Here is a 20,841-nt window from a genome sequence, read left to right as displayed (position 1 = left end):
GGTGCCACATAATGAAAATGCCTGGAGGCAGGAGATGAATGTTTGGGGTAAGGAACAGCAGGGAGGTCACTATCACTGGATCCAAGAGTATATAATATTTTAATATTTTGACAATCGCCCTAGGTCATCAACCAGGGAACCACGAGGACAGACAAGGGGTAAGTAACTTCTGCCAAAAAGTGAAAAGGCAAAGTCAACTAAGGAAGAAAAAGATTCAGTCACCATCTAGCGACTCACCTTTTCCCCCCATCCTCCCCTCCTTCCCCCCCCCCAACACAATATGATCTCTTCTCAAAGGCTTGGCTTAAATCACTTTCCTGTTTTGATCCTGGAATCTTCCACAAAAACTTCCAAGCTTGGGTCTGCTTTCTTTATACTTGTGAGAAGGAAAGGGGAAGGTGTAGGAAGGATGGAAATATAGGAGCGGCCAAGTTGTAAAAAGCCTTGAAGGCCAAACAGCTTATTTAATATTTTCTTCTAGAGATCATAGGGAGCCGGGGGAGTTTGTTGAGTAGAGAAATGGCATTTAGGAAGATCTTTTGACAGCTGACTGGAGAATGAATTGGATCAAGGAAGAGCTTTGAGTCAGCCAGAGCCACCCCAGGTATGGCAAGAGTCCAAATAAGGGGTGATGGTGGCAGGGACTGAGGAGAGGAGCCATTTCACAGCTTCTAGTTGCTAGATGTCTTTTTCTCTCTTATGGAATTCTCAAAACACTTCTTCTTAGTCACAGTACTTCTTTTTGTTGAGCTCTTTGTAGAATCCTTTTCCTTCTATACTTACACACACACACACACACACACACACACACACACACACACACACACACACACACACACATTGATTTCCTTCTCAAGGCTTAACTGTGATCACTCTTTCCTGGTTCGACCCTGGAATCTTCCACACAAACTTCTAAGCTTGGGTCTGCTTTCCTCAGGACTCTCTTTAATTTGTGTGAGAATATTCCAGACTTTTGAGAGGAATATTTTGTACCTACTGCGCTTTGGAACTCTAGTAGCTATATAAGTCTGGATGAATAATTGATATCAATTGATAATCACTGGGGGAAGTACATTAATGGGGGCTCATAAAGTATAAATCCACATCAAACCCTTCAAGGAATATATAATCTCCATAATTCAACATGAGGTTTCTAAAGCTCTAATCTAACCATATCACTTTCACATTCAATAATAATAATTTGCATTTATAGAATGCTCTCAGGTTTGCAAAGTCTTTCATAATTATCTCATTTAATCCTTATAAAAATTTTGAGATCTGGGTCCCATTATTACCCCTGTATTATAGACAGGTAAATTGAGGCAGCCCAGGGTCATGCAGCTCGTAAGTATCTAGGTTGGATTTGAACTCAGTTCTTCCTGACTCTAGATCTAAGACTATATTCACTATGCCATTTACGCCTCTACCACCTCTCAGACCAAATATAAATTTCTCCGTTTAGTTTTTAAAGCCCTTCACAACCTAGCCCCCTCCTCCTTTTCCAGTCTTCTTATATCTTACCCCACATGCCATATAATCCAAGGACTCAGTCCTCCTTGCTGTTCCTCAAACAAGAAAAAGCATCTCCAGACTCCAGGATTTCCCCTGGCTGTTCCCTCACACCTGGAATGCTCATTTCATCACTACCTTTTGGATGTTCCAAGTTTCAGATCAAATCTCACCTTCTGCAAGAAACCTTTTCTGATTTTCCTTAATGTTAATGGTCTGCCTCTGAGTCTCCCCCCATTTATAAAGCGTGGTAATACATTAGACTCTCCATTTACACTCTGAGCTCCTCATGGGTCTTTCTTTTTTCATCTCTCTTCATATCCCAAGTGCTTAGCACAGTGACTGGAACATAACTGGTATTTAATATGTTTGTTAATTGACTAGCACATAGTAGGTAGCTAATAAACACTATTACAGGAAGTCTTCCCCAACTTCTTTTAAGTCTAGTACCTTTCCTCTGTTAATTATTTCCTATTTATGCTATATAAAGCTTGCTTTGTATACATTTGTTTGCATGTTGTCTCCCTTGCTAGCTTTATAAGCTTCTTGAGGGCAGGAGATGTACTTTACCTCTTTTTAAAGGACCAAGGCTTAGCACAGTGCCAGACATATGACAGGTACTTAATATTGATCGATTGACTGATTATATTTACAACACACTTCCCTGTATAATGTCATTTAATTTCATCTAATGGCTGCAAACATTCTACTCTTCCTAACGTATCCAGATTTCCTGCAGTTAATAAAATGCTCTCTTAATAATTAACTGATTCAGTAAATGTGCTCTTGGTTGAAAAAAACATCTGAGGAGCGACTAGGTGTTCCAAAGGATATAGTACCAGCTCTGCAGTCAGGAGGACTTGAGTTCAAATATAACCCCAAACGCTTACTGGCTATTCCACTAATCAACTTCTCTTTCTCAACAAGAACCAAATCTTTTGATGATTACTGCTTTGTAGTATAGTTTGAGATTTGGTACTACTGGGCCCCCTTCCTTCTTTTAAAACCTTAAGATTCTTGATTTTTATTTTTTTTTGCTCTTCCATGTGAATTTCATGACTGCTTTTCCTAGTTCTATAAAGTAATCCTTTGCAGATTGACTGCTATAGTGCTGAAAAAGGAAATTAATTCAGGTAGTACTATCATTTTTTTTTATCATATTGATTGGCTCAGCTTACTCATGAACAATTTATGATTTTGGTTTTACAAAGAGTATTTTGTAATTGGATTCATGTGATTCTCGTGTGTATCTTGGTAGAATAGACTCCCAATTATTTTATACTTTTTGAGTTACTTTCCATGGAATTTCTTTTTATGTCCTCCTGAATTTATTGACCATATAAATGCTGATAACATGGATTTATTTTATCTCCTGAAATTCTGCTGAAGTTATCATTTATCAGTTGCCACCTCTCTAAACAGTTTAGTCTCTTGTTCATACATTCTCACAATAGCCTTTAGTCTTTGTTCACCATTTTTTTCCTACCTTCCTGTTAGCACATAAGGAATGAATCATAACCTTGAATTTGTGATCTAAATTGCTTAGCCTCTGCCTTGCCCATAGTTTGAAGCCTTGACTTTTGTTTCTCGTCTACAAAATACACATGATCGCCTTCATCTAGCTATACCAGTATCCACTTCTGAACCATCATCAGTTAGCTTAGTCACTGAATACGTCCGCATTTCTATAGAGACTCTTTTGGTCTATAGTCTCAGCCCTGAGTTTGCGTGTAGATGTCCTCTGCTCTCCATTCCTGACCCTCTGGATTTTCTGTCAAACCTCCTCATCCTGGAAGTTCACTCTGCGCCTTTGGACCCTTCCTTTGATTGGTGGTCCTCCCCTCGATCCGAGCATTGCCTAGAGACCAAAAAAGCACCCAGATCCTCTTTCTCCTCCCCCCTCCCCCCTCCCCCTCCCCCCCTCTCCCCCCTCCTCCCTCCCCCCCTCTCCCCCCTCCTCCCTCCCCCAAGGCTGGGGTTAAGTGACTTTCCCAGTCACCCATCGAGGAAGTGTTAAGTGTCTGAGACCACATTTGAACTCGGACCCTCCTGAATTCAGGGCTAGTGCTCTGTCCACTGCGCCACCTAGCAGCCTCCCAGATCCTCTTTCCTTTTTTTTTTTTTTTTTTTTCCCCCTGAGGCTGGGTTAAGTGACTTACCCCAGGTCACACAGCTAGGAAGTGTTAAGTGTCTGAGACCAGATTTGAACTCGGACCCTCCTGAATTCAGGGCTAGTGCTCTGTCCACTGCGCCCCCTAGCTGCCCCCCAGATCCTCTTTCTTGCTACATGACTTTCTTACCTCTTCCGGTCAGATTTTTTTTTTCCCTGTATATTACATATACCATTTCTTTGCTAAATTAAAAAATTATACCGACAGGAAGGAAAGTAAATGTGAGATAAAAACAATGATCATAACATAGGTATCACATTCCCAAATATTAATAAAAATAATATTAATAAACAGGAAGTAACTGCTGTCAGTGACCACCTCTTGTGACTTTAAAACACGGTGCCTTTTTCTCGTTTTCTTTTCTATTTTCTATTGTGCGTCTTTGACTTCCTGCAGTTGTTAAAATAAACGGAATGTTGAAATAACTGGGAACGTAAGCCGGGGCCAAGCGTGGAAGGTTTTTGAACGCCAGACATCCCGGAGGTACAATGGGAGCCACGGAAATTGATGGAGGAGGCGCGCCCCGGTCGGACCTCCCTTGACCCGGGAGGACCCCCGGGCAGCAGAGGGGGTGGTCGGAAGGGGACGGGGTGCGGAGGCGGAATAGAAAAACCGGGGCCCCTCCCAGGGGATGCTCCCCTACCACAATCTCCCCTTCTTCTCCGGGAAATATGGGACCAATGGGCAGGCAGGGGCGGAAGGACCTCTAACTCCCCATCCCTCCCAGAACCCGGGAGGATGCCCTACCTAGCAACCGGCGGCGTCCCGAGCGCGCCTGGGCCAATGGGAGAGTCCCCCCCGCCAGTCCGGCTCCTCCTCTCGTGACGTCACACGCTGCGCCCGGAATTCGAGCGCGGGAGCGGGAGCGACGCCGCCATGGACCCTGTGAGCTTGGCGCAGGAGGTGGGGCGCTGGGCGGCCGGAGAGATGGGCTGTCCGGCCGCCCTGCTGCCCCCCGAGCCTGCGCTGCGCAGGTGAGAGCCGCCCCTCCCCCCGGTAGCAGGGGTGCCTCCGGTGTCGATCCGACCACCCCGAGCCCCGCAGCGTGGGCCCGCCCCCAGCATGTCTCCCTCCCAGTGCGGACCCTCCATGGGGACCCCCCAGCACCCCCTCTCCGGAGGGCGCACCCCCATCAGCAGCGCCCCGCCTTCAGCTCCCAGGCCTCCGCACCCCCACCCCCGAATCCTCTCGCAGAGCCCCCAGCCTTGCTGGGCCGGGTCTCCGTAGCCCCCACCCCCAGTGCCAGATCCTGCGGCGCCTGTAAGCTTCCCCGGCCGGGACTGCTCCGGGTCCCCCCCGCCCCATCCTCCCCGCTTGCAGCGGTTCCCATAATCCCCCTGCCTCCGCGCCGGGCCGAAGCTTCCCTGCGCCTGCGCCGGAGCCCAGGAGCAGGCTAGGGGGCAGCGCTTGTGTTAGGAGTGAGGGGCCGGTGTGAGAGCCCTGCTCTCTTCTGTGGCGGTGGGGGGGGGATGCCCTTGGCGGGGCTGGCAGCGCTCAGCCTCTCGGTGCCCTTACAGTGGAGGCTGATGGCGGGGTCCGGCCCGCCGCTTCTCTGTTAAACGCGGCAGCCGAAGGTGGAACTTTATTATCTGCTGTTACTGCTTCTTGACCTTGCGCACCGGAGGCCCCCCCCTGCTGTGTCTCCGCCCCTCGCCTTATCTGGACCCCAGAGACTGGTCTGGATTACTTCTCCCTCCTTGTAGCTGTGTAAGCAGGAACACGCGCTGGGCTCGCGGGCCAGGCCGCTGGGGACCTTAGATGCGCCCTAATCTAACCCCGCGTTTGGCAGACCTCTTTGAACTGGGCAGGATGTTTGCCGCGGGACTTTGCCGCCTGATAAGCAGCCCGTTTATTTATCCAAGGGCCCTGGACCGCTCCCCAGGAAACCCCTTCCCAGGGCATCGAAGGGGGCCTTAAAAGTCAGCTCGGCCGCCCCCTCATCTTACAGATAAAGACTGAGTGAGATTGGACCATTGGTAATGATTGTTTAGTCCGGTCGTTCCATCATCTTGAAATCCACCAAAACATTGTCCGGCCCCAGTGCATCAAGGACAGCGCCAGGCCGAAATCTGCATAAAATGTTTCCCCCGACCCTAGCAACGGGTCAGAAAAGTAAACCGTCCGCCCCCCATCCATTCTGCATTTTCCTCCCCAGTGTCGCTGATGGCAAGCCTTCTCCTAATGGCATGCTCTGTTGGTGTCCCTTTTGTGAAAATAGACTTGTTTTCTCCTTTCCGGCCCAACAGCACCCCCCTCCAGCCAGACCGTGATCCGGGCCGTTCGCCAGCTCTTTCTGAGCTTTCTGTCTCGGACCCAGTTTTTTGTCCCAAGTCTTTTCTTCTGCCCTCTCCAGGCCAGAGATCAATCTCTTTGGATTTCCTCCCTGTACCGTCACCCCCCAAAAAAGCAAAGAAAAAGTAACAAATTAAGACTTAAATAATTCTGCCTCCTTTGCCCATATTTGTCATTGTGTCCCTTCAAGCCACGGATCTTATTCTTTCTTTGAGCCTCCTTTCTTCAGTGTTTAAAAAAGAAAGGGGGCCGCTAGGGGGCGCAGTGGACAGAGCGCCAGCCCTGAAGTCAGGAGGACCCGAGTTCAACTGTGGTCTCAGACACTTAACACTTCCTAGCTGTGTGACCCTGGGCAAGTCACTTAACCCCAATTGTCTCAGCAAAAAAAGAAAGAAAAGAAAACCAAATATTGTCACCCTTAGCTTTCTTCACCAGAGACCCTTCCCCAATAGAATTTAGGGGAAAATAACCCCAGAGCCTTTATTAGTCTGAAATCATTTCCCCCAAATTTAGAGTGCCTGTTAGATTTTGGGGTGTAGCAGAGCAGGGTCAGGCAGAGGCTAAAACAGAGCAGTTGTCCCCCAAGCTTCCATAATCCCCTCCCTGACAAGATCAATTAATTAGACCCAGAATTAACAGATCCCGTTGTAGCTTCCTCCACTTTTTTGAATAATAAATTTTTCACGAAGGCAAATCTTTCCCTGGTAACTGTGCAGGGCTCTGGGCGGCCCATGCATTAAGTGCCTCCTGCGGGTCAGGCCCTGTGCCAAGGGCTGCACGCCCTGCCGCGGGTCCACACCCCAGAGGCCGTCTGCTCCTCCTCTGGGTCCTGCCTGTCCTCCCATAAGCAGACTGCATCATCCCACACTATTTCCTGCCCAGCCTAAGTGCCGTTTCTGTCATAGCAATTGTTGGTGCATCTTGTCTCCCTTTGGGGATGGATCACCATCCATGGTCTGAATGACCCTGCGACCTGATTGCCTCAAAAACAGTGAAATCAGCTTCGCCTCCTTGACTTAGGATCTCACCTTGGCCTTGTCACTGGCACCTTTCCAGCTCCCTCAGCCCCTGCCATCTGCCCCCCAGTCTCCCCAGATCCTCTTCGCCTCTGATCTCATGAAGTGGTTTTTTTTCAATCCCTCTTCTTTAGAATGTGTATGGGCCCCATGGCTGATGTCTGGACCTTTCTGATACAGAAAATCCGTAGCCAGAGGTGAGAGACACTCCGTGGGGGGAGGGGGGCTTAGGGGGGGTTCTCTCCCTGGGAGAGAAAAGTCTCACGCTAAGCTGCTCCTTCACATTCTTTGTTCCACTCCAGGACCGTGAAGAAGATTCGGGGGAACCTCTTGTGGTATCTTCTCACCTGACCCTCCTTGCCCCGGATTTCCCGCCCCTTTGTCCTGGCAACCCTGTCTGGAACACCTGGGGAGGGAAGAAGGCTTTGGATGAAGGAGGGTGGGGGGAGGCAGCCTCTGCACTGGAATAGGGAAGGCTGCCGGGCCCCTCATGGTCCCTGAGATGGACTTTGTTCCCCTTCATTTCCTGGGGTTTGCCTCCCTCTTCCGGCTGCTCTTTCCCCTGGCCAAAGGCTGTGTCTCTTCTTGCCCAGGACCCCTTTCCTATGATTCTCTGTCTCTTCCCTTGGCTTGTGTCCCCTATTCTCTGCTCCCTCCAGCACAGCCCTGTTCAACTCCTTAACCCCCTGGTTCCTTGCAGGTACAACCACGAGGAAAGCCCAGAGGTGAGAGGGCAGGGCTCTGTGTCTGCTGGGTGCCTGGGCCCTGGGTTGGATGCCACCCCTGGTGGGGAGGAGGGAACCATAGGCCTCTGCCCTCTCCCTCTTCTGCAGGGACCAGTTCAGTTCAGCAAGCATTAAGTCACTGCTGCGTGCCAGGCACTGGTCGCAGGGCTAGTCCACAAAATGGGCAACACGTACAGAGCCATAGGGGCCTCTGGAGGGGGAGGATGGGGGAAGGGCATTGCCCTCCATCCCTGGACAGACCAGATCAGGGGCTCAGCAGGGGGTGGGAATGGTGGGGGGCAGCGCCTGATCGCTCTTGTTCAGTAGGCCGGCCGGAGGCGAGAGCTGGAGGCAGCCCTGATGAGAGTACAGGCCGAGATCAGAGAAATGGACCTGAGCCTGGAGCTGGCTGAGCGGGAGGCTGTGGCCCAGGGTGAGGGCGACGCGGGGACTAGAGAAGGTCTGGCACTGGAGGAGGGTCTGTCGGCTTCCTAACTGTCTTGTGGCCCTTCTTCTCCTGCAGACGTGGCCCTGGAACTCACTCTGAAGCAGATCCGGGATGCCCAGAGCAAGGCTTTGCTCCTCCGGGCACGAGCCGCGGCTGCCCGGCGGCAGCAGCAAGGCCTCCGGGACCGCACCCAGAGGCTGCAAGGCCAGCTCAGCCACCTGCAGGATATGGCAAGGTGTCCTCTCCCCGCCCCCGTCCCAGCCCAAATCATGCCCATTCCCGTAGAACAAAAACAGTAACAGAAACCTTTCTCCCCCAGGAAGGCAAAAGCACATGTGGTCTTTCAGCCTCCAACCCCCGTGCCCTTGGGCCTGGAGCCAGATGTCCTGGTGAGTGTCCTCAGAGTTGGGCTGGGAGGGCAGCCCTGGGCTCACAGGCCTGGGCTCCTTCCTCTTACTCCTGCTCGCTCTCTTTCTAGCAAGAGGTCATGAGAGTCTGTACCCTGCGAACCCAGTTCTTCCAGGCCCTGCTGACCCCTCATTCTGATCCAAGAACTCTGTGAGTTGTCCCTGCCTTTCCTCTCCCAACCCCTCGAGAGGCCCATTGCCTCTTCTTCTGAACACCATCTTCCCTTAGGACCACCCAGGATGACTTGTTTGCCACGACCCACAGGCAGTGGTTCAGTGAAATGGAGGTGAGTGGGACCCTTGGGGGGCCATGGGGATGTTCCTAGCCCAAGGGAGGGTGCGGTCTTGTCCCTGGCTCTGCCTCCTGGTCACTCCCTCCCCCCACCAGGTCCTGATGGCTTCCCACCCTCCCGAGCACATCCTGGGGGCACTGGAGCACCTGGCTTCCAGGCAGACCACCGAGCTGCAGCTGCTGACTGATGAGTGGGACGGGGAGGCAGGGAGGTAGGAGCCCCGTGTGGCGGGAGGACTAGGGCTGAGGTTTCCTTCCTGGTCCCTGATTCTTCTTTGTCCTCGACAGGCTACAACTGGCAGAAGCCTCAGAGGCCTCGGTCCTGCCTTCCCTGACCCATCTCATTCAGGTAACGAGGGGACCCAGCTGGGAGGGAGGGGGACCTGGGTGATGGGCTCTTTGTGTCTCCCTCCTTGCAAGGAAGGCTCTTGGGCAGGCGGGGCCCTGGAGTTCCCACCACTTCCCCGACCACAGGGTTTTCTTCCCTTCTCCCCTCCACAGGAGGGCTGGCGGGCTGTGGGGACGCTGATGTCGAAGCGGGGCCCTTTGCTGCGGCAAGGTCAGGCCCTAGCCGCGAGACTCCAGGACCTGATGCAGGAAATGGCGCAGCAGGCACCGGAGTTGAGGTGAGATGGCGAGAAGAACAGCATTCTGGCGGGTCCGTCTGCCTGGTGCTTGTGCCCAGTCTGTCCCTGACTGGGTGCTCCCTCCCTCCTGCAGCCATGCTTTGACCCTGGGGCTGCAGGTGGCTGCCCTGCACGCCACCCGTGACTCTCTGAAAGCTCAGAGCCAGAGTCTGAAGGAGGAGGCCCAGCGGAGGCAGCAGGAGCTCTGGGAGCTCCAGGACAAGCGGCAGCGCATCCTGAGCTGGCGGCAGCGAGTGGTGAGGGAGCATCTCCCGGCAGGGGGTGCGGGGGACCTGGTGGGGGGACAACTCCATCCTGAGTCTGCGTGTGTCCCCAGGAGCAGACCCAGGAGCGCATCCGGGTGCTGATCAAGGGGAATTCTGTCAGCAAGAGTCACCTTCAGAAGAGCCCAGGAGAGGTGAGAGCAGGGTCTGGCTAGGGGCTCCCCTGCACTTGGGGGCCTGAGAATCTGCAATCGCCTTTCTGACACTTCCTCTTGTACATCTAGATCCAGGCTCTGGCCCAGAGAAAAGTGGTTCCGGCTGCAGAAGCTGTGAGGCTGCAGGCCCAGAGTCTGCTGAGCAGACAGGAGGAAGAAGCCCAATGGCTCCTGGGCCTAGAGCTCAACCCCCTTCTTCGACACCATCCTGGGGGGTGAGAACCCATCTCCAGCGTCCTCCTCTCCTTCTTCCCTCCCAATCCCCCAACTGCTCTGACCCACCTCTCCCCCATCCAGGGCCCAGCCCCTTCCAGCCGTCCTCCCTTCTGTCTACTCTTTGCATCCGGCATGTCCCAGATCCCAGAACCTCATCCATCTGAGCCAGGACCTGGGGCTGCCCTCAGGCAAGGTGAGCCCAGCCCTCCCCCCCACACTCGTGCCTGACTGCCCCCTTGTACTCCCTGCCTCACTGAGCCCTCTCCTCCCCAGGCCCCAGAATTCCTCTTGTACCAGGCAGCCTCCCTGCGTCAGGATTGGCTGTTTCTCCACGACCAGCTGAGTTACAGAGGTGCCATGCTGAGGCGCCTACAGAAGGATCTGCCCCCAGGACCGTCCACCCAGGGTGAGAGGCAGGGGCGCCAGGGTAGCTGCCAGCCACTGAGCATCATGGGGAACCTGCTGTGTGCCCGGCACTGGCCAGGGGAAGGTTTTTATCCCGGTCAGAGGTCCTCCTGCCTGAGCTCTCCAGGGCCCAGATCTGCCCTTTTCCTGCTCAGGAGCCTTTGGCTCATGCAGCAAACATTATGTCCCCTTATGTACAAGGCACGAAGGCTACATAGGGCATAGATTCTGCCTTCAAAAAGCTCCAGGTTATGAAGCTACAAGGGCAAAGGCGAGGCAGGTGGAGGGCACGAGAAATGGGCAGGGGCAGGGAGATAGCGGAGAAAGCCTCCTGGAGGCAGTGCTGGGAGCTATCGGGGAGTCCAGCCTAGGCAGAAGGAATGGGGGCCTGCGCCAGGGACCAGCTGCTCTGCTTCTTGCTGTGTGAAATGCAGAGGAATGACACCGGGAGAGTGCAATAGGAACTCCTGAGTCTCCCTGCTCCAGCACACAAGCGTGTCACAAGTGGTAGACTGGCCAGAGACCAGGCTAAAGTCAGGTTTATGTGACCCGAGAACACGCCGGGCGTCAGGACCACCTGTGAGGGGGCTATCGGTCATTTTGCTCGTCACCTAGACTGCGTGTCCGTGTCTAGATGGTGGAGGCTGTGACTGGTGTTCACGGCTCCCTCAGGCCCCTTTCAGGCACTGCTTTTTCTTTCTTTTGCTACCCTTTCTGCCATCTGCTTAGTGAGTAAAAAAGTTTTGTTTCCCCTTAAAGGTCCTTTGATTAGATTGGCAAGAAAGCTGGCAAAAAAATTTTCTATAATTTTCAGTTCCAAATTCTCTTCCTCCCTTCATTCCCTCCCCTACCCATTAAAAAGACAAGTAATAGCTGTCATACATATGAAAGCATGTAAAACACATTCTGCATTAGCCAGGAAAGAAAGGGCAAAAATGTTTCTGTTTGCAAGTTTCAAACTGCACAATCAGTATTTCTTATCCTGAGACCTTTGGAATTGTGGATCCTTGCAGTGATCACTGTAACGAAGTCTTTTGCTGCTCATTATCGTTACTGTGTTATTGCTGTTAGCACGTACAGTGTTTTTCTGGTTCTGCTCACTTCACTCAGCCTCAGGTCACATCAGTCGTTCCAGGTTTTCCTGGAAGTATCCTGCTCATCATTTCTTACAGCACAATAGTATTCCATCACAACCCCATAGTGCAGATTGTTCAGTCATTCCCCAATTGAGCATCCGCTCAGGTGCCAACTTTTTGCCACCATAAAAAGAGCTGCTCCAAATGGGTCCTAGTCTCTTTTCCTGGATCTCTGTGTTGTTTCTGGGTCATAGGGTATGCACAGTTTGAGAGTTCTTTGGTCATAGCTCCAAATTGTTTTCCAGAATGATTGGATCAGTTCATAACACCAACAATGCATGAGTGTCCCTGGTTTTCTACATCCTCATGTCATTTTTCTTTTTTATCATGTTAGTCAATCTAGTAGGTGTGAAAAGGTGTCTTAAGGTTATTTTGATTTATGTTTCTTTAATCAGTGGTGATTTGAAGCAGTTTTCATATGACTATAGCTCGCTTTGATTTCTTCTGAAAGCTATCTGTTCATATCCTTTGATATTTATTAGAGTGTTAAAAAAAAATGGTCTGTCCCATATGTATTTGAGAAATGAGAATTTAATCAGAGAAACTTGCTATAAAACTGTTTGCTGGTTTTTGCTGCATGGGTGTGTGTGTGTATGTGTGAAATTTTTTTCAATTTAATGTCATCAAAATCAGCCATTTTACCTACCTTTGTCCTCTCATTTTCTTGCTTAGCACCTTGTTTCAAATTCTGGCCCATAACATCTCCTTGTAGATTAAATCACATTGAACCATGCTAAATTATTATTATCTCTAAATTATATTATTATTATCGCTAAATTATATTGTCTCTATCCATTCCACTCACTTAGCACCTTGTAAGAATCCTTTGTTTCAAGTTCAGAGTTCTAGCCCATAACATACACTGTTCTTCATTTTCCTCCTTCCTATCAAAATCTTATTTGCATCATGGAATTTAGCAGGACTCCTTTAATTTTTTTTCCCCCCAAATAGTGTATATAGCATTGGAATTAATTGTTCTTTAAATGTTTGGTAACATTTGTTTGTATATTCTCTGGTTGGTCCTGAGGTTTTTTCCCCTTAGGACACTAATTTGTATTTGTTCAATTTCTTCTTTTCTAAGATAGGATTATTTAGTTATTTTATTTTCTCTTCTATTAATCTGAGCAATTTATATTTTTGTAAATATCAATCTAGATTGTCATTTTTATTGGACAAAATAGTTCCTCATAATTTCATTGTCATTGGTTGTACATTTACCCTCTTTATTTTTGAGACTGATCATTTGTTTTTTCTTTTTTCTTTTTTTTTATCAAATAAGCTAATGGTTTATCTGTTTTATTAGTTTGGTTTCTCCCCCCCCCCCCATAAAACCAACTCCTAACTTTACTTATTAGTTCAGTTTGTGTTTTTGTTTTGTTTTTGTTTTTGTTTTTTAACTGTTAAGATTCTTCATTTGGTGTTTAACTGGGGGTTTTTAATTTGTTCTTTTTCTAGTTTTTTAGTTGCACTTTCAATTCATTGAGCTTTTTCTTTTATTGATGTAAAATTTTCCTCTTATGTATTTCTGTGGCTGCATCTTACAAACTTTAGTATGTCTCATCTCTAATGAAATTTCATCTCTAATGAAATTGTTTCTATGTTTTCTTTGACTCATTCTTTAGGATTAAAATATTTAGTTTTCATTTAATTCTAAGTCTTTGCTGCCAAGGCCCTTGTCATTTTTATTGCATTATGGTCCAAAAAAATGCATTTAATTTTTCTGCATTTATGGGGTTATAGGGTTGTGCCCTAATTGTTGAGAAAAAGATACACTTCTTTCTTTTTCCATTCACTACTCTCCAGAGGTCTATGATATAGTTTTTTTTTCCCCTGAAGCTGGGGTTAAGTGACTTGCCTAGGGTCACACAGGTAGGACACTCTGGTCCTCCTGAATTCAAGGCTGGTGCTCTATCCACTCCGCCACCTAGCTGCCCCCCTGATATAGAACTTTTTTAAAAATTCTCATCTCAATTTTTTTTCTTTTTTTTTAATAGCTTTTTATTTACAAGATATATGCATGGGTAATTTTTCAGCATTGACAATTGCAAATCCTTTTATTCCAACTTTTCCCCCTTTCCCCCCACCCCTTCCCCCAGATGGCAGGTTGACCAATACATATTAAATATGTTAACGTATAAGTTATATATATATACACATGTCCAAACAGTTATTTTGCTGTACAAAAAGAATTGGACTGTGAAACAGTGTACAATCAGCCTGTGAAGGAAATAAAACTGCAGGCGGACAAAAATAGAGGGATTGGGAATTCTATGTAATAGTTCATAGTCATCTCCCAGAGTTCTTTCGCTGGGTATAGCTGGTTCAGTTCATTACAGCTCTATTGGAACTGTCAATTTCTTTCTTATAGATTTATCTAGGTCTGAGAGCACTCAATTAAAATCTATCATAGTATAGATTTTACTGTCTAATTTTTCCTATAACTCATTTAACATTTCCTTCTGGAATTTGTATACTCTGCCATTTATACATACATATTCCGCTAACTTACTGGTTTTTCACAAATTGTATTTCTTGATTATTTAGTTATTTTTGCTTTTGCTTTGCTTGAGACCACGATTTTTACTTTTGTTCTTTTTACTTCAGTTGAAGTATGCTAAGTTCTGCTCTAGCTCCTTAATTTTTCAAGTTTGTCTCTTATAAGCACAACTTTCTTGAATTTTGGTTTCTAATCCATTCTATCCTCTTTTCTTATGAGTTCTTCTCATTCACATTCACACTTAAGAGCGCTAATTGTACATTTCCCTCCATCCTATTCTATTTATCCTTTTATTTACCCCATCTCCAAAGAACTCTGTTTAGCTTTCAATCACTGCTTCCCTTAATGTATCCTTCCTTTTACTGGTACCACTATCCTTTTAGTTCCTTTCTATTTTACTGTTGGGTAAAATTAATTCCTATACTCAACTGTGTAATAGGATGGAGGAAAATTTAGGGATAGATTATTCTTAGTTGTAATCCTAACTCCTTTGTCTTCCATAGAGTGGCTTTTTTACATTCAAACTTAATTTATCAGGGTCACTCTGCTTTTAGTTCTCCAGGCCTTAACAAACTAGGCACTTTCCCCCTCCTCAAGAGGCAAGACTTAGAGATCCTTGCCTTTGCCCTTCACTCCACTTCTAGGAGAGAGCTAGACCAACCCAGGAGTTCCAAACACTTCAGTGACTGAAAAACACATCTTTATCTTTCAACCTGTTTATGGATGTTCAGAACCTTCTCAAGTTCTTTTTTCCACTCTTTATCCCCTTATCATTCTTTGTGTCTTGTTTCCTTCTGTCACCTCTTTTGTTTCCCCAATTTGTTTGACTTATAACTTACCCTCTGACCCTTAAGTCTTGCCATCATTTCCTTTCTCCTCCCCAGGGAGTCTTCAGGTCCTTTTTCCTTGATCCTTTTTCTCCTTTACCCTGAGTTTTTCCATTGTTTTCCTCTCAGAATTCAATTTCTGGGATTCGAGTCCAAATCCTCCTCAGCCAACCTTTTTTCAAGATGTTTTGAAATTAAAAACCTCAGAAGATTTTATCGTCACACATACATACACAGAGTTTCCAAAACTGTGGCCCTCTATTTCAGGCTACTACTTCCTGCTTATCTGTGTTTCCATACGAACTTCCTTCTGTCCTTTCTGTGCCTTGTACAAATGTTTCAGTGGCCCTCTTTGAAGAGAATCAGTATTGCTCACCCTTCTTTCCCCCAATTCCACACAGTTTAAAACAAAACAAAACACCTTGTAGTTGAGCTGAGTGAATCCACATTATGTGGTCCCTTCCAAAAATGTGTTTTTCTGCACTCTGAAACTTTCCCTTCCCTGCCAGGAGGTAAGTTAGCCAGTCGTTGCTTTGACAGACATGTTGTAAATCATTCTCTGGCTCTGATCAGTTCGTGCTGCCCTGGAGTCCTCCTGTCCTTTGCTTCTGTCACTTCTTACGGCTTGGTAAAATCTCATGTGGATATGCCAGAGTTTGTCCAGCTGTTCTCCTGGGTCTCATCTTTTTTTTTCCTGTTTCCTCCCCTTCAGGGTCAGGACGTTTGTTTTGCTTACTGAATTTCCTTTCCCCATACCAAGCTCTCCCTTTTATCCCATCCCCCTTGCCCTCCTCCTTCCCCACTTGCTCCCCTGCTGAGTTTGGAGCATTTTTACCCCAAACTATGCTTTTTCAACCCTCCTTTGTCTAGTTCTGGTAGAAGTGAGTTTCATCTACCACTGTTCCCTCACCTCTTCCACCATGTTTGCAAATTTCTCTTTATCCATCCCAATCATGAGAAACAGTAGCCCTCATTTTTTTCTCCCCATCTGAACTGGTGTCTTCCTTCATTTTCTCCTCTTGAGAATGGGAGTGGTTCATCCCTCTACCCTTTTTATGTCCTTTGTTGAAAGTTTCTTTTCCCCTTTAAAATGTTAGCACTGTATATTGTAGGATGGGAATTTTTATAGTCATGGTACAGCCAGATTTTAGCAAGACATTTGATAGTCTTTTAAGAAATCCTAAGATATGATGTGGAGAGATGTATTTTGAAAAGATGTTACAGTTGAGTGGATTTGAATTCACATATAATCCATCTTTTTTCCATCATTTAATCGGATATGTCCAGTATGTTATCTTCCTCTGGACCCATTCTGTTCAACATTTTTATAACAACTTGGATGAAGTTCCTCCTTTGGATGGTCCACCATTTGATTCAACATTCTGATTTTAACTAGATGCTCCTTATTTCATTTAAAAATTGTGACAAATCTGTTCAATGACACTTGCTCACACCTAACAGATATAGTCATTCCTTACCTGCTCTCGGCAGCTTGAGGAACACATGGATTCTCTTCAGCCCTTGTAGAAAAGGGTAAGTGCTTTCTACCACACCTTGTCCCTTGTGGGCTTTTATACATATCACTATTATTTTTTAAATTATAATTTACTGTATCATACAAAGAATAGTCTACAAGGAAGCAAAGAAAAGATGGACAGGCATGAATATGTAATCTGTTCTATTATGCTTTCTTGAATGGAAATTTGTTACATATTTTGAATTCTCCCTGATGTTCTCCTGGGTACATGACAGTGTTTTGATTTTTTTTATTTTCCTTTTTCTGTTTTTTTTTTTTCTTGTGTGTGTGTGTGTGTGTGTGTGTGTTTTACATAAATTAAAAAATGAAAAATAACATACATCACTGCTTTTAGAAGTACATGCAGAATGCTATATACCTTTTATGAAGAAAAATGTAATTTATAACCTGAGAATGTTACAGTGAGAAAACTACTAGTTTTCCTTCCCAAAGTATAGAATATTTGGGAATTCTGGAGGGTAGAGTGGTTAGGGTTTTTTTTTTTTTTTGAGGCAATTGGGGTTAAGTGATTTGCCCAGGATCACACAGCCAGGAAGAGTTAAGTGTCTGAGGCCAGATTTGAACTCAGATCCTCTGACTTCAGGACTGGTGCTTTCTCCACTGCACCAACAGAAACAGCTGTAACATTTTCACAAAGTAAAAACATCAGTAGATCTGGGGGAACAAAAGAATGTTAGCATTATATCAGACAGCCCTCTTTAAACACATTTCTTTCCACAGATTTCTCTGTAGTCTTGTGTTTCCATGTTGAGTTCCTGCTGAGTTCTGATCCTAACCATGAGAATGCTGCAAAGTCTTCTGCTCCATCAAAGATCTATTTTTTACTCTTTAGGATTATATTCAGCTTTGCTGAGTAAATTACTTAATTGTAAGCCTCTTTTGACATTTGAAATATTGTATTCCCAGATCTGTTTTTAAAAACTGCCCTACTTTATGTGCTCCTGATTGTAGTTTCCTGGTCTGCTTGATAGGCTTCTTTTCAGATGCTGGCAGTTGCTTTTCTTAAAGAACATTCCTTTTGGGGATTTCTTTCTAGAGACAATTGGAGGATTTTTTTAATATTTTCACCTCTCGCTCTGGTTCTCATAGATTTTTTTAAAATACATCATGGTTTTCAAAGTACAAATGAATTTTTTTTTTAAGGATTCTTCTAGATCTGTTGTGTGATATTTGATATCTATATTTTGGTTTTTAATCTTTTTTGTTATACTTCTATTTCCTGGAATCATGAATTTCTCTGGCTCCTCTAGTTTTCTAGTTTTTCCACTTCCAAGTTTTGTTTTGTTTTGTTTTTTAATTTCTTGAACTTTTAAAAATCTTTTTACTTTCTGGTTATTCAACTAGTTCTTGTAGACAAATCCATGGATTTAATTTGAATCTCCACCTGCAGCTGTTAAGTTATTCTTCTCACTGGATTTCTAGATTGGTAATAATCTGTGACACTAATTGGGTGTTCTTTCTCATCACTTCACCTCTTGAATTGGGGCTCTCTGGGGATTAGGATACTCACCGCTCCAACTTTGCACTGGGGTGTTTAGCCCTACCTGTCTTACCTTCCTTTACCTGGGTTCCCACCCTAACTTCCTCCTTCCAAGGTCTAATGTTCTGAATCTTCAAGATCCTTTCTGGAAAGTCAAAATAGATTTCTAGGAACCCTGGTATGAACCACACTGACCCTGGTCCCTTCCTATTTGGGGCTTTTTGAAGGAACTCTTCATTCTTGCTGCATTCAGGCCTTGACCGTGACTTTTTCCTGGTTGTGTTAGACTGTATAGTCTTGCTTGCTTTGCCTTTCCTGTGGCCCATGGATCAATGGCCTTTTGTTCAGTTCAGAAATCACTATAGGTTTCAGTCGATTTCGTGGGCATTCTTCAATCTGGTATAAATTTCAGGGTTTTGCTGAAGTAGGTGTCTGGGAGCTAGGAGGCCTTTGTCTAGCCATGTTGGGCAGAAATCCCCTCCATCTCACTCCAAGCACCTTTATGATCTCTGCACTCCCTCTATCTCTTGGCAGCAGAAATGCAGGTCTGGTTAGTGTCAAGACAGATGCAAGGACCCAGCAATGGGGGGATGTCCAAGGCAAAGGAAAGGGAACTGTTAGAAAACATGGAGATTCATGGGGGGAAATGACCTGAGCAGTGCTCTCCCTCCACGGGCATCATTGGATGCCCAGACCTCCACAGATCTAGTGGAGGTGAACTCAAAATAATATCTGAAATGCTGTGGCCCAGAAAAAGTGTTGGACATCTTGGCTCCTTGGAAGATTTAAGCTAACGATTATTGCCAAAGCGGACTTCCTCGTCCTCTTGTGCATGTGTATTAATTCAGGCCACTCTGTGCACCTGGAGAGAAGACTGTCTTTTCTTATGTTGGTCCCAGCTTCTCTAAAACCTGCAGTGGTTTCCCTAGATGAAAGTGATCTACCTCTTCACACTTTCCTAAAACATTTGAGTCTTTTATTTTCTAACCCTTTCATGTTCCCTTATCATACTAATTTCTGTGCAAGACCTTTCCCCCTTTGAGACTGAAAAATCCTTGAGGACAGGGATTGGATTGTGCATCACCAAATGGATGGTCCTGCACAGCGGAGGTGTTTAATGGATGCTCACTGAGTCACATTGAATGGCCTCCCCCCCCAGAACTGCTCCAGATCCAGGAGTCTGAGGAGAAGAAACAGCAAGAGCACCTGGGCCCCATCCTGCACCGCCTCGAGGAGCTGATGGAGCGCGGGCTGGAGCGCATCCCCCAGCTTCTGAAAGCCGTGGGGGACTGGTGAGATGGGACCTTGGGTGGGAGCTGATGGGGGCCGAGGAAAGGGTCTGTCGGGAGAACAGAGAAGGAGCAGGATGGAGAAGGGAGCTCTAGAGACTTAACCCTCCCTGCTGCCTTTCTCCCCGCCTTGCCCTCAGGTGGGACCAACCAGGGCAGGATGCACTCCCCAGAGAGCTCCAGGACCAGGACGGCCTCTCACTACAACAGTGGAAGCTTCGCTGGGCCCGGGCACAGGGACGGAGAGCCTGAACAGTGAGGTTTGGAGGTGGAAGCACAGAGGCACACATAGACAGTGGACATTTATAGATTTGGATCCATCCTTTCACTGTTAAAATGACAAACTCCTGTCAGTAAAGTGCTTAAAGATTTCAGGATCAGGGCTTTTCTCTGTGCCATTAACCTGACCCTCTAGCTTCTCCAGTCCTTTACTGCCCCTCCCAAGTCCTGTCCCCGTGGCCCTTGACCTACCCAAGCCTGTTCTTGAAGCCCCCAATTCCTCAATTCCCTCAGCTAAAACTAGAGGTAGCAAACCGGGGTTTTGCCAGGGGAAATGTTGCCTTTTGGGGATTATTTTCCTAAATCAAAGGCTTAAAGTAGGAACCCTTCTAAAAAGAGGTGAAAAGGGGTGCTGCAGATCTGTAGCAGATCTGAAGCTTCCACTGTAGAAGTTCTGTGGTTGGAGGCTGAGCCCTAACCTGGCCTAAGGTCCATCCCCGGGTCCAGAAGGAAATCAGGACACAACCTAAAAGCACTGGCAGCCTCCTAGCACCCATCACACATGGGGAGAGGGCTCCCCGGGGACTGGCCAGGCATGTGGGGTGTCTCCTCCCTAGAGCATTCAGGGCATCTTTGCTTCTGCTGGAGGGCCATGTCTTCCTGGGGACCTTGTTGATCTCAACACTTTAGCCTTCCTAGCTGCTAACACTTTCTCAGTGTTCAAGGACTGAGCAGGACGACTTAAGTGTAGGACATGTTAAGTGGGTTGTCGGAGAGAGCTTCAGGAAGCCTGGGCTCCTACTGAGGTTAAAGTCTCCCAGAAAGAGGGAAATGCTTCCCCAGGCTGGGAGGTGCTCAGCACCCACTTTCCCCCTAAGACAGTGGCACCGGGAAGCGGAGACAAGGCAGGGGAAGGAACCAGACCCAGCGCTCCTCCCCTGGGAGAGCCACGCCCTAAATGCTGCCTCTACCAGCCCCAGCCCTTCCCGGTCTATCAAAGCTCTGTTCTTCCAAGCACAGATCCAAGCTCGGGGTGGTGTAGAGGAGCTTGGGGGGCTGGTGGACTGCAAGCAGGAAAGGGCTCGACCCGGCCCCCCCAATCATGTGACGGGCTGCTCTGCTCAGGAAGGCTTGGTCTCTCCATTCCCCAGGAAACCGACATTCTGGTTGTAAAGTCAGGAACTAGGCTCCCTTCTGACTCCCAGCTCTGAGGCTGGTTTCTTGCCTTTCAGGGCCAGGACAAGGTGGTCTGTAAGGCTCCTTCCAAATGTGAATTTGGGGCTCCCATGTTTTAATTCTCCAGTCCATGG

At 47.2% G+C, this 20,841-nt stretch overlaps 1 protein-coding gene across 7 annotated transcripts; it reads left to right on the top strand.

Annotated features, from left to right (window-relative positions):
- Positions 1 to 4,503: 4,503 nt before the first annotated feature.
- On the top strand, positions 4,504 to 19,689 carry HAUS5 (HAUS augmin like complex subunit 5). Of its 7 annotated transcripts, none has more exons than XM_074306742.1 (19): positions 4,504 to 4,654; positions 7,123 to 7,185; positions 7,291 to 7,323; positions 7,689 to 7,713; positions 8,041 to 8,146; positions 8,237 to 8,396; positions 8,481 to 8,550; positions 8,640 to 8,719; positions 8,798 to 8,855; positions 8,957 to 9,072; positions 9,149 to 9,209; positions 9,362 to 9,486; positions 9,581 to 9,743; positions 9,824 to 9,904; positions 9,995 to 10,140; positions 10,223 to 10,334; positions 10,415 to 10,547; positions 19,183 to 19,315; positions 19,453 to 19,689. In XM_074306742.1, exons 1-19 carry the CDS (start codon positions 4,557 to 4,559, stop codon positions 19,562 to 19,564), a joined length of 1,875 nt encoding a protein of 624 aa, XP_074162843.1. In that variant the 5' UTR covers positions 4,504 to 4,556; the 3' UTR covers positions 19,565 to 19,689. The 7 variants fall into 7 exon arrangements, with proteins under 7 accessions (XP_074162843.1, XP_074162847.1, XP_074162848.1 ...); XM_074306744.1 differs by having other exon boundaries at positions 4,551 to 4,654; positions 8,038 to 8,146; XM_074306745.1 differs by having other exon boundaries at positions 4,580 to 4,654; positions 7,689 to 7,731; positions 7,886 to 8,146.
- Positions 19,690 to 20,841: the final 1,152 nt, after the last annotated feature.

The sequence above is a fragment of the Sminthopsis crassicaudata genome, chromosome 3 (genome assembly GCF_048593235.1).
Source record: "Sminthopsis crassicaudata isolate SCR6 chromosome 3, ASM4859323v1, whole genome shotgun sequence".
NCBI classification, from domain to species: domain Eukaryota; kingdom Metazoa; phylum Chordata; class Mammalia; order Dasyuromorphia; family Dasyuridae; genus Sminthopsis; species Sminthopsis crassicaudata.
The sequence above is the reverse complement of the archived record's forward strand: the minus strand, read 5'-3'. Positions and strand labels throughout refer to the sequence as shown.

Coding starts and splice junctions, on each gene's coding strand:
- HAUS5 (XM_074306742.1), top strand. CDS start 4,557: ATGGACCCTGTGAGCTTGGCGCAGGAGGTGGGGCGCTGGGCGGCCGGA. Junction 8,147..8,236: donor GCGGGAGGCTGTGGCCCAGG/GTGAGGGCGACG, acceptor CTTCTCCTGCAG/ACGTGGCCCTGGAACTCACT. Junction 19,316..19,452: donor CTGAAAGCCGTGGGGGACTG/GTGAGATGGGAC, acceptor CCTTGCCCTCAG/GTGGGACCAACCAGGGCAGG.